Source organism: Mytilus galloprovincialis, chromosome 8 (assembly GCF_965363235.1).
Source record: "Mytilus galloprovincialis chromosome 8, xbMytGall1.hap1.1, whole genome shotgun sequence".
NCBI lineage: Eukaryota > Metazoa > Mollusca > Bivalvia > Mytilida > Mytilidae > Mytilus > Mytilus galloprovincialis.
In genome coordinates this window covers 10,315,288-10,329,111 of record NC_134845.1, presented here as the reverse complement: position 1 = coordinate 10,329,111, position 13,824 = coordinate 10,315,288, and the positions used below count along the sequence as shown (strand labels likewise).

The 13,824-nt window shown below is 31.9% G+C and overlaps 1 protein-coding gene across 1 annotated transcript; it reads left to right on the top strand.

The window, feature by feature from the left end:
• Positions 1-1,106: 1,106 nt before the first annotated feature.
• On the top strand, positions 1,107-12,527 carry LOC143085053 (guanylate cyclase soluble subunit beta-1-like). Its single transcript, XM_076261197.1, has 8 exons — positions 1,107-1,308; positions 2,589-2,662; positions 3,915-4,015; positions 5,856-6,858; positions 7,317-7,548; positions 7,808-7,951; positions 8,247-8,401; positions 12,261-12,527. Exons 1-8 carry the CDS (start codon positions 1,306-1,308, stop codon positions 12,418-12,420), a joined length of 1,872 nt encoding a protein of 623 aa, XP_076117312.1. The 5' UTR covers positions 1,107-1,305; the 3' UTR covers positions 12,421-12,527.
• Positions 12,528-13,824: the final 1,297 nt, after the last annotated feature.

Genomic DNA, 13,824 nt, shown 5'->3' with positions numbered 1-13,824 from the left:
AACTTTATGCATTTGATTCCTAGTCAAAAACTGATATGGCTTCTTAATGTAGAGAATCTTGATATCTTAATATCTGTCTGTGAGTTAGTTGATGAAGACAAAATATAACTTGAAAGATAAATATTGAAATCAGGCTTTCTGCACTAGGCACGAGGTTGGCATGGTGAGGTATAGGACACATCGTATAAGTTCTATTACCTTTCTGTTTGTGATATTTTTTATCAAACTGCTAATATTTTATCCTTTTCGTAATATGTGCACTTTGGAATGTCAATTAGCATTGTCCCTTGGTGCCTCTTGCAGTTGTGTCACTTTAAAAAGTACTGACTCCTCTGCACCAGGCACGAGGATGACATACCAGTTATGTGCAACTTCTTACAATATTTTACCATATCATAAGTGTCCTGATACACGGTTTAATATGCACCCACCATGCCATATAGCACCGTCCCTTGGTGCCTCCTGCAGTTCGGCTAGATATATTCGGCCTACTCACAGTGTTCTTTTTTGTTACTTTCTAGAGGTGTGCCTGAGACAAAGGTTTTATGTATACTCCTATACATGATATATATATATATATATATAATACATGAAGACTGTTGTCTCTTATTTGTGTTTGTGACTATGTATACTGTATTGTTTATTATATTTGTAAAATAATAATATTGTAATGATATTATATCATGCTCCTTGTGAGCCCATTTTATGGAAATAAAGCATCTTCTTCTTCTTCTTCTTCTTCTTCTTCTTCTTCTTCTTCTTCTTCTTCTTCTTCTATATATGTAGCTCCATATGGTTGATCGCCCTTTCCCTAAATCCTTCTCATTGTGTACTGTTTATTGTCTAAGCATTTTTCTCCAGATGTACGCGTGAAATCTGTAAACAGCTCCCTGACACATAAAAAGGCTGTTAAGCCACGCACGGCTTTTCAGTTTCTTGTAGTATATTTATAAAACCATTCACCCACAAGCGACGAAAGATGGTTATCATCCAAAGAGAAATTCTTGTCCGATGTAATTACATTCCGCTTTAACTTAAGCTTTGTATATATAATTGGTTTTAAATCCCTAGCTTTCATCCTATCACACCTTAACCAGTGTTTACAATATCGTCGGCGTTTAGTTTACTTTGAGATTTTCTACTGCAGAATTTGACCTCCATAGTTAAACAAGAAGTAGTATTTACATTTTATTGGGAGATTTTATATCCCTGCGAGTACTTGTGTATATTTATGGTGAATACCTGTATAATGTTTATAGCCTAGACCAGTGATCGATACACGGCGTGTGATTAAGAAACCAAATCATGGTAAGCTCTCATTTTTCTCCTATATTTATATAGCTTTTTAAGTTAAGTTTTCTTCTAATTTCTTAACTTATGCATGCAACTCTTTGTAAAGATTATATTAATACGTAATTAGTGATCGTTTTATAGACATCCAATCGTTTATCTAATATCGATATAAAATACTGCGGAAAAACACATATTAGCCTCGTTCGTTTGTGATAGTGTTTTGTTTTGTATTTATCTTAACGGAAAACCATTGTTTGTTTGTCTTAATTAAAGATTTGGTTTGTAGTTTTATTAATATATTTAATATTTTCCTGGTTATTAAAGATCGCAATGTATGACTCTGTGCAATAATTATGTAGTATTCATATCATATCTGAGTCGCATACAAAATGTAACATGCATTCATATTGTAAAAGAATATTCTAGTGTCATTGAACGATATTTCAAAGGTGTTACTTTAAGCAAAGAAAATGTAAATATCAAGCTTTATTAAATATTTAATTCCATCACTGGGTACATATTAAAATAAATTGAACCCGCATTTAAATTGTTATTGATGTCATCAAAGTCATTTAAATTCTTTAAGAAAGTACTCTGTCACTTTTGTCAATCGAGTCACGGATAAGTTGTAAAAATTTGATTTAAATTTAAAAATTAAAAGCCTGTGATTTATTTTATTTGGTCAGATTATTCCTATGAGTATGTGTTATAAGGAGGGTTACAACTTTACATTAAGATCACAGGATTGTATTAAATCATGTCAGAACTAGAAATCAGATGATTATTTAAATCAAAGATGTAAAGTAAAGCTCAATCTAAGTTAAAATGATCGTCAATTTGACTTTATTGAATATTTATAACATTGAAAAATCCCACAACTAAACTGTTTTAACAGAATACAAAAGATCTTATGAAAATTACTTTTCGATTTAAAATTGATTTGAGGACACATCACATTTTATTCACCTCGAATAAATCAGTATTATAACTATTGTATCTAGTTGCCTGCCAAAAGGACAAATATAAAATACAATATAAAAAGACAACACAAGTCCGAAGCAGTTGAAAAAGATCAGAGAGATGTATTTACTGTATCAGACGAATCGGGATGCAAGCAATAAAACATAACCTTTTTGCAAGCTATTCTACAAATGCAATTCGTATCAACTCCTCTTATTGCGAACTAAATCTGTCAGTACTTTGTTATGTTTTAGAGCATAACCCATCCATTTATACAATTAAGAAGCTCACGTTAAACTTTCATACCTACAGCTATAATGTTTGATTCTTTTCAGTATGGTTTCGTCAATTATGCTTTGGAGTTGTTGGTTCTCAGGAAGTTTGGTGAAGAGGCATGGGAAGCCATCAAGTAGGTACACGAATAAAAATCATGAACACGTCAGGCTTCATTTTGTAAACCTGGAAGGAGTTTTTGAACGTTTTTAATTCTATGTCATTTACATTTAATTTGATTTTATGGCTTAAAGGGTGAATATTCATTCGTTGAGTGAAAAAAAAATCATTTTCAAATTCTTATTGAAAAAAAAACTAATAAACTATTGCACTAGAAAATAGTAACAAGCTATATATACATACCAAAGCACAAGCTGTGCCTAGTACAAAGTCATGTATAAAGTAGATGATACAGAAACTGATCAGTGGATGACAGATAGTTTGACATTAACAAAGTTGTATCTAATCTCACTTTGAATAATTTGGTTAAAAACCTTAATCACATACAGAAATCAGTAACATCAACAGCTGCAGCATTCAATTTATAACGATGTTCAATAATAGAAAGACAAATTAGTGTAATTTATTACATTTTTGGTATATTTTTTTTGCTGTAAAAATGTGATGCATTTTGGTTTTTCAATGTTTTTGTCACTCAAATCTGCTTGTTTCAGTAAAATAATGATCAAATTAGTTCGTTTGCTGATTAATGGTAATGAAATACCAACCGAATAAAACAAATGGATAAAATTCAAAGATGTACATTTTATGTATGTGCAATGGTTGTTCATCACCATTACTTATACTTGTTAAATTTATGCAGGAAATCTCTATTTTATATCATTCACGAAGGAATGTATTGATTTAATTGATAAAAAGACTACAAAATTGTAATATGCTTGTCTATTAAGCACATGACATTTAGGAGGATAAGAGCAAGGAATGGTCGTCTCAGAAGTTAAAATAGAGTGTCTTTAAAAGATGAAATATATCATACCACCTCCAGGGTGCGGGATTTTCTTTCTGTTTTTTGGTGAATTAATGCTCGAAATTTGCCGAATCTTTCCTGAATCGACAAAGTTAACCAAAACCAATCCGTTTAAAGATTTGCCTTCTCATTTATCACCAAAGTCACCTGTCTATATTATAATTTTACATCATTAGGCTTTCTAAACGTAATAAATTGTTTAAATCATTCTACTACAAACGCAAAAGTACAAAACTAAACATGTGCCTTACTATTGAACGATACATGATTTTTAAAGATTTTTTCTATTGAAATTTCAGATTGAAAGGAAACTAACTCCAGACATTTCATTAAATCTTAAGGCAAACCCATGATCATTAGCTGCGTTTATGTCAAATGTGTTTTTCATCTTCGTTTTCAGAAAAGAAGCCGAGTTGGAGATGGAAGGCCATTTCCTAGTACGTATGGTATACGAGGATTCTTTGTCGTATGATTTGGTTGGAGCAGCTTCTAAAGTATTAAGTAAGGCATTATTTCATTAAGTTTTTCAAGACAATTATGTCGACCAATGATCGCATATATCAAAATTAAAATGATAAATGAAATAATCGTAACTTAATCAACACGACGGGTGTTACAAGTGGAGCAGGATCTGCTTATACTTCCGAAGTACACGAGGTCATTCCTGGTTTTAGTGGGGTCCGTGTAGTTCACGAGGTCATTCCGGGTTTTAGTGGGGTTCGTGTAGTTCACGAGGTCATTCCGGGTTTTAGTGGGGTTCGTTTAGTTCACGAGTTCATTCCGGGTTTTAGTGGGGTTCGTGTAATTCAGTCTTTAGTTTTCTGTGTTGTGTTTTATGTACTGTTGTTTGTCTTTTTGTCATTTTCCTTTTTTTTTTTTGCCATTGTGTTGTCATTTTTTTTAATATGAGTTTGAATGTCCCTTTGGTATCTTTCACCTCTCTTTACTAACGAAGACAATCTCTTAGATGCCTAGCTTCAGATATATATAGGCTAACCATCTTATAAAATCTGTAGATACTTTTGTTAGGCGAAAAACAATAAAATAATTCATTCATTTGTTTTAAATGCAGAAATCAAGCCTAGTCGAATCCGTTATAACGACATGACGAGTTAGATTAAGTTTGACACGTTAAGACTCCTGGGGATTGTCTCAGATATACCCTTTAATCAGAATAGAGATAACCGTTTAACTTTTACTTACAGATAATGACGACTGCTGCATTTTATATTACTTTTCAAAGATCGGAAGTATATTTTTCTTAGTGATATGAATATGATAAATTATCTAGTTAAGATTAAAAGGAGAAAAGTAACGATTTAAGTCAGATTATGTCTTCATGACACGGTAAATCTGGATTTTAACAGCGGGGGTAAAGTGTTCGAATGGTACTCAACAAACTATATAGATAGTGAATGGAATAAAAAGTTTGATAATTGGCAGGATGACACATACTTTCACAAAAGGTCACAAATACTTAACATCTATAAATTCATCAAAGATATCAGGCTTATAAGCATCTAAGCTTTAAATAACTGACTTCAATGAGTAAAATAAGACACTTGTGGTAAATATAAGTTTTCACATAAATTTGCTTGCTGTTAAAATTCAAAATAGCAACATTTTCATCAAAAATTTTATTTTCGATAGATAATGTATAAAACTTTTGAATTATGGGAAAATAATCAAAGGTTCGTGTGTTTGTTTTGTTATGTCAAAATTCTCGAAAACAAGAATTTTAGGCGGGAAGTCGATGTTTATCGGTTTCTTCAATAAGATGAATGGAACGCAATTTATGTATGACCAGAAACGTGTTATTTCTTTGATCATGAGTGTATGTTAGCCTGATGGTCTCAAAAAAATTTCTTGTTAAATATACGGATAACCTGAAAAACACATTCAAAACATTGTCAAGAGTAAGGTAACAAAATTTTATGAAATTTTGAAAATATGAGCATCACAATCCTTCCGTTTTTAGTATAATACGGAGAAACGTTAACATCAAAGTCTGAAATGTTTTTCAAATTACTATGGCCAACAAATGTACGATATTTGGTTAATTTTAGTATCATATATTCAAAATGTCATTGACCATGATTTACTTAAATGTAACTTTAAACACATCTCCATGCATTTGACTAGGACTTGGTTCCAATGTTGCAGTGTAGATCTTATGTAGGTTTGGCATTATATAGCGTATTTTTGAATGAACCACTTCTCTTGTAATTTCTTTGTGTAAATAAAAGGAGATTTGACAAGTCTCTCAAGAGGTGTATTGATCTGTATTGTAGAAAAACATGCATCACACAATAGTTACAAATATATCTTGATTTTATTGCAGACGTTCCCGCAGGACAAATCCTGGAACTATTTGGCAAAATGTTTTTCGATTTCTGTCAAGAATCAGGATACGATACCATTTTACAAGTTCTTGGAGGAACCACGAAGGATTTCTTACAAAATCTCGATGCCCTCCATGACCATCTAGCTACGATCTATCCAGGTATGCGAGCTCCGTCATTCCGTTGTACAACACGGGAATCAGATGGAGCAACTGTCCTGCACTACTATTCAGAACGTGACGGTCTAGAACCAATCGTAATTGGAATTGTTAAAGAAGTAGCTTTAAAACTACACAATGGTGAGGTTAATGTAGATATTATTCAAACAAAAGGAGAAGAATGCGACCATGTGCAGTTTGCTATAACAGACAAAAGTACAGACGCTAGATCAAGCGTTTCCGAAATAGAAGGATACGAACAAAATCTGTCTATGGACCCAAAAATAAGTCCAGCAACATTCTGTCGGGCGTTTCCATTTCACGTTCTCTTTGATGAAAATATGATTATTCAACAAGCTGGTACGTCGTTGATGAGAGTCATACCAAAACTTAGAATAGGACACTCTAAAATTGACATGATTTTTGATATGGTAAGACCCCACATGGATTTCTACTTTAATCATTTACTCTCCCATATCAATACTGTTTACGTTTTAAAAACAAAGTCTGCTGTTGGTTGTGACTCCAATGGACTGTACATAGACAATGATATTGAAGAACAAAACGACCACTCTCACCTTAGACTCAAAGGACAAATGATTCATGTCACTGAATCTAACTGTATGTTATTCTTGTGCTCGCCCAGTGTCGCTAACTTAGATGAATTGTCTCGGCGTAACTTATATCTGAGCGACATTCCACTTCACGATGCCACACGTGATCTCGTGTTGTTATCTGAGAAATTTGAAGCAGAGTATAAATTGGCGCGTAAACTAGAAATTCTGAACGATCAACTGCAACAAACACACAGAGAACTAGAGGATGAGAAAGCGAAAACAGATAAGTATGTGAATTATTTAAAATGTTACTGTATTCTTTTCACAAATTTTTGAATGATTTCGGTTGACTTTACTTTTTTGAATTTATTGACAATGAGACAACTCTCAACACGTGATCAAAATGACTAAGAAATTAACAGTTATAGGTCACCGTACGGCCTTTGTCAGAGTTAGTTCGGTATGTTTGCTAATACTAAATTGCTAGGAAAAAAACTAAACAGAAGTGATAGAAAGTACGTTTACTACCAGAATGTAAGTACAAAAATGTATTTAAGAAGTACATATTTTAAATAGCGTGCAGCAAAATTGCAACATGGCAGGAAACGATGCATTTAAAGAGAAAACGCACCGTATTTATAACTCATTTTCGTATATATATTTTTTTTTTTATTTTCATTTTCCCATGACATTTAACTTGCTTATGTATACAGTTAGCCATGGAATTTTATGTATCTATTTACAGGTTAATGTATTCCATTCTTCCAGCCTCCGTTGCAAATGAATTACGTCATCAAAGACGAGTTCCTGCAAATAAATTCGAAAGTGTCACAATTCTCTTTAGTGGGATCGTTGGATTCAGCGAATTTTGTCAGAATCACTCGGACGCCCATGGAGCTATGAAAATTGTTAAATATCTTAATGACGTTTATACAAAATTTGATGACTTGTTAAAGAATAATCCAAATGTATACAAGGTAATATATAAATTGTTATTTCTTCTGAACAAGATTTATAATTTTTCAATATGTTGGTAATTTTTTATACGATTTCTAATGTCAAAAATACTTTACTTTTAACTGTAATCTTCAAATTGCTTTTTACATTTTTTTAAGTTTAACAAAAGTTTATATGGTAAGAAATATGAAAGATATACCCAGTAGAGGCTTTATATTATTAAACTTTATTTGTTGCTACCTTTCAGCAAAATACATATATAATTAATTTCTAATTTAGGTTGAAACTGTTGGTGATAAATATATGGCAGTAAGTGGACTTCCGGAAGCATGTAAAGATCATGCGCGAAGTATAGCGAGACTTGCTTTGGATATGATGGCGATATCTAAACACATTATAGATCCAACTGGTGATAGGGTGATGGTAGGTTACTATTTAAAAATGTAGAAGAAAAGTTTTATTTTTTTCTAAGAAATATTGTGAAAAAATCTACAGAAGTTAAATTGCCGATCAGGGCTACCAATATACCTGCTTTTGATACTTCTAGGTTTCCGTATGTTCTGTATCTCATTTGTCTGTAATTTTTCATTACCATATTAGTAAAACAACTTAGAGATTTGCTTTCCTTCTACTTATACATTTCGAAGAGGAAAGGGTCATTTTCTTACTGTGTCTCTATAATGTTGGATGTCTGATCATTGTTTACAATTTTCAACAGATAACCATCGGTATTCATTCTGGTGAGGTTATGACTGGAGTTATTGGAAAGCGCATGCCCAGATATTGCTTGTTTGGAAACACTGTAAATATTACCAGCAGGACTGAAACAACGGGAGTCAAAGGACGGATAAACGTTTCAGAGTCGGCTTACAAGTGAGCATTATATTTTATTGTACAATTTGTATGTATAAAATTCTAAATTTGCGTGGAAAACGGTATTTCACCACTATGTTTAAGTGTCTTTTGAAACAACTACCATTTTGTTGTAAATTTCCATTATTATCAGAATGATGTTTTTCTTTGACGCATATAAATAACGAGAGCTCGAGACATTGAGTATACTTTAAAAAAAAAAAAAAAAATCTATATCAAATGACAGTATGTCGCTTGTCCTGTTGATATCAAACCACACATCTTACTTCATACATATGGTTGTTCTTAATAGAATATTTCAAACAACAAAGTTATCATCAGGAACAAATAATATAGATCTAGAACTTTTATTGAAACAAACAGAAACATATTTATCTTTTTTCAAACTATAAATTAGCGATTAGATTTCATTCTAAAAGTAGGGTTTCCGTCAGATAGGCTTGGATCAAACGTTTCAAAAGACAGCATCATATAATGTGTGAGGCAATAAAAGTTCAAATGCCTTAAAAGAACATTAGAGCCCATCTAAATTCGACATTGACAGACGTAGTTGTAATCTTAGTTTTATTGCAATTTCATTATCTACTATTCAAAAGTTTTATCTCATTAAATGTCCAAGGTTGCTTTATACTATGTAACAAACTTATGATACAGTCAAATAAGGAGCTGTGGTATGATTGTTAAAAATGAGACAACTTTCAACAAGAAACCAAATAGAAGTTTCTTTATTTGTTTAAATAGTATTTGCACTAACTGTCAGTAGCTGCGAGTACTGGAAGATTGTTACTTTATGTCTTTTGTCATTTTGTTAGTTGTTTATAAAGGTTATTACCAGTCTGATTTTTTGCAGTTGTTCGATTCTTTACTTGTGATCACTATTCGATGATGGGGAAGGTTTATTGCTCTCTTACATCGTTTATGTTTCTAAAGTAATTCACGATCCTGTAATCCTGTTACTGCTTGTCACATTTCTTTCATGTTTATTGTTTTAGCATAGATCTTGCTGTTGTGTCTCTATATTGTATATTTTCACATTTAATTATGCTGGTCCAATGTCGCTAACTAAAGAGAATGGGATTTGCTTATTGTTACATCCTTGTCGTTTAGTTTAGTCTTTAGTAGATGTTTGTGTCATTGCATTCATACCACATTTACTGACATTCATATCACATCTGCTGGCATTCATATCACATTTACTGGCATTCATATCACATCTCCTGGCATTCATATCACATCTACTCGCATTCATACCACATCAACTGTCATTCATATCACATCTACTGGCATTCATATCACATCTACTGGCATTCATATCACATCTACTGACATTCATACCACATCTACTGCATTCATATCACATCTACTGGCATTCATATCACATCTACTGGCATTCATATCAAATCTACTTTTATTAACATTGTCTTCTATGAACTCATTGATACAACACAATGTGTTTGCAAAGAAACAATTGTCTTCAAGCATTATGTCAATAAATTAATTCATTTGTCATATATATTATTTAGCTGTAAATGAAACTATTCATTCGTGTCACAGTAGAGCAGATAAAAGGGTTAATCAGCAGTAAATAAATTTCCTACAAACCAGACGACCTTTACCATTGCATGTCGTGTGGGATGAACGATCACAGTTTTAATATCAGTTAGATATCAAAGAAATGCAATAACACGGTACAGTTAGCAATTTGTTATAACATGCATCATAACTGCTTCCCTGTCGCTCTGGTAATTTCTCACATCAGGGAACAAGCGATGAAAGTTCCAATATTTTTTTCTATTTAAGCGTTTTTCTATCGATTGCATGCTGTAATGAAAAGGAATATTATACATGATTTACTGTTAACTTCTGTAGTATACAATTATACAGTGGGTAACCAACGGTTTCATAGTAATAAAATTGTATTCAGCTATTAAGTTGTAATTGTGTGAAACTTTCCTTGATAGAAGAGTTATATGTAAATGAAACTATGTTAAATACATTTGATGGTATCTACCACTCGTTTAGAATTCAAAATAGTAATTTCTTTTTAACAGGAAGTCACTTCATTTCCTGTTGAAAACTTTGACCCAAATGAATACAAACGACTATGAGAATCATTTTTCTTTTTAATGTTTATATAGTTTAGCAATGGCCTAGATGAACAAAAGCAAACGTCTATACCAACAGTTATAATAAACGCTTTTTCTTTCTTATTGTTAAGTTTCCTTTTTAAAATTGTGATGTTTCGGTTAGATCCTTCTTATAAAGTGTACATTTCTGAGTAGGTTCTATATGCGCGTATGCAGATTCAATAATAATAATAATAATAATATTTTATTCAATAAAATATCAAGCATATTTATAATTACAATACACAATATATACGATACATAGACAATACTAACACATAATATGGTAAAATATATTGGCATTTTATGAGTGAAGTATCCTTAAGTGTATGAAACAATTTGCTGATATTTTATCAGGGATAACCCATGAAAGCTCTAAAGCTTGTTTCCAATGGGGTCCCTTCATGTAAACGGCTTATATTGTTCGGCATACAAAAAAAGATAACACACAAATTAATATGACATAAAAATTCATATAAAAAGTAATTTATATAAAAATATGATTAATAATATAAAAAGGAGTCTGATGAAGCCGCACTATAACTTTTGGTTAAGTGCTCTTTGACGCTAATTTTGAAATCCTTTATTTTCTTTATTTTTTTAACCTTAATTGGCAACATATTCCAATCTTGTATGCCATTAAAATAAAATGTGTCTTTTTGTTGACTTTTTACTGGAGGAACCCAGAAGTTATATTCACTATTTCGTGTGAAATGGTGATGTAAATGTCTCACCTTTGTAAAATTTGAATACATATAATTTGGACAATGGTGGTAATAAATATTATGTACATGGTTTAATCTCAATTGTTTAACACGATTTTCAATATTAACATAATCAATACTATTCAATACATTATGGTCAACTTTTGATCTATATCCAGTGTTTTTTATAAATCTAACACATTTGTTTTGTAATACTTGTAACTTATCTTTATATTTTTTGCTGACACCAGCATACCATGCAGAACAGGCATAGTCAAAATGACATTGAATTACTAAAGTCTTTCTTGAAACTTATAGGAACTTCAATCTTGAATTTATCTTTTGAATAATATTATTTAAAATTTTTTCTCCAGAAAGAGAATTATCTATATTAAGGCCTAAATATTTCACACAATTTTGCGAGGAAATTGTGTGATTATTACAAGTAACATCAAAGTTACTAATTTTAGATAATTTACGTTTTGAACCAAACAGAATAGTTTCTGTTTTCCCCAAATGAAGTGATAATTTATTATCAATCAGCCATTTGCTACAAGATTCAAGTTCCTTACCCAGTTTCTCCGATATAACTTCTGGGTTCTTATGAGAGTATAGTATGGTACTATCATCTGCATATAATAAAATTTTGCAGTCTTTACTAATACTTATAGACATGTCGTTAACATAATATTGAAATAAAAGAGGTCCTAAAATACTCCCTTGTGGTACTCCACATGTAATATATCTTAAATCAGATTCAGTACCATTAATACTAACTTTTTGTTGTCTATTATATAAATATGATTCAAACCATTTAGTACATTTGACACCCATTGTTTGTAGTTTGTTACACAATATAAGATGGTCGACAGTGTCAAAGGCTTTTTGTAAATCTAACATTATCATTCCATTAAACGTGTTGAATATTGCGGAATTTCCCTTTTTACTGTGATTATTAAAACAAGATGTAGAATTATTGTCAAAATGCGGCAGAATATACATGGCATTGACTTTGATTCTTCTCTGTAGGTTTCTGCAAACTGAAGAATGTTTTGATCCGGAGTTTGATTTGCAGTATAGAGGATCAATTCAAATGAAAGGGAAACCAGAACCAATGAGATGCTACTTCCTGTCGCGGAAACCTATTTTTAGACCAGGGAATCTTGTTAAGAGGTCTACTATTAAGTAGCCGTCGCCGTTTTTATAGTTTTATTTATACATTTATCGTTTAATTTATTTATTTAGAGATATATTGTTTATTGTTAATGTCAATAAGATAATAAAGTTAGAACCATAGTTCTTTTTCATTTATTTAGATAATGCAGGCTTTCATTCCGGGGCCTTTTTATAGCTGACTTTACGGTATGGAATTTGCTCATTCTTGAAGACCGTACGGTGACCTATTCGTGTATATATTAATTTCGGTGTCCTCTAGGTCTCTGGTGAAGAGTTGTCTCATTGGCTATAAAACATCGTCTTTTCTTTCTTTCTTTACAACTGTACGCTTAAAAAATACATGAACCCACAGCAAATCGATTGATTTATTTTTGAATTTCTACAAATTTGCTAAACTTTTTATTGAAAAAAATGTATGTTACACTAATAAATTGAATACAAAAAATGAACGATTATTTGTACAGCTGTGACATCGTCCAACTTTAAAAACAAATATATCAGGCACAGTTTAAACATTGAAAGATATTTTACACTAGTCTTATGAAAAGTCGCTATGCTACATTATATCTATAGCAGAAAGGCGGCTGCTCTGTTGGGGAATAACTGGTCAGCACATAGCGATTCCAACTCAGTGGTATGCTTATGATCAGGTAAAATTGAGAATGGAAATGGGGAATGTGTCAAAGAGACGACAACCCGACCATAGAGTAGACAAAAGCCGAAGGCCACCAATGGGTCTTCAATGCAGCGAGAAACTCCCACACCCGGAGTAGCCCTTCAACTGGCCCCTAAACAAATATGTTAGATATAATACGATATAATGGACGTCATACAAAACTTCGAAATATACACAAGTAGCATTTAATTTGTTTTAAATCGGTACATCTATGGTCGGGTGGTTGTCGCTTTGACATATTCACCATTTCCTTTCTCAATTTTACATCAAATGAATCCAAATACATAAAGTCATTGATAGTTCCAGTTAAATATGTACAATCCTACTGTTTGAATTTGTATTTAGTCATCCAAAAACGTTAAAAAGAACACGGTCGGATAACTTGGACAACACACCAATTGTAAATTAATCTAATGATTATCATTAAACTCCACATTATTCTAGATTAAAATGTTTATTATCTAAGAGATACCAGTTGTTAACTGCAGCTTTTATCTCCAAATTTTACAATCGTTTGATAGAATTATACGTATTTAAGGTAGAGTTAATCATGCTTTTGTTTAATTGAGCGTCGGCATTGTGAATGTGTTTCTCTTTCTCTCGTCTATTGTTGTACAGAACCGCTAAATTAAAGTTCCTACACATACTTTACCGGGACTTGGTGTCATTGTAGAATGTTAACCTTGTTGAAAGTGTTTTTCTGATTCCATCGTGATATGGTTGAATATTATAGAACATCTA

Bases quoted from the DNA above. Each gene is read 5' to 3' on its own strand.
- LOC143085053 (XM_076261197.1), top strand. The intron at 2,663-3,914 runs GTAGGTACACGA...CTTCGTTTTCAG, and splicing joins GAGGCATGGGAAGCCATCAA to AAAAGAAGCCGAGTTGGAGA. The intron at 6,859-7,316 runs GTATGTGAATTA...ATCTATTTACAG, and splicing joins GAGAAAGCGAAAACAGATAA to GTTAATGTATTCCATTCTTC.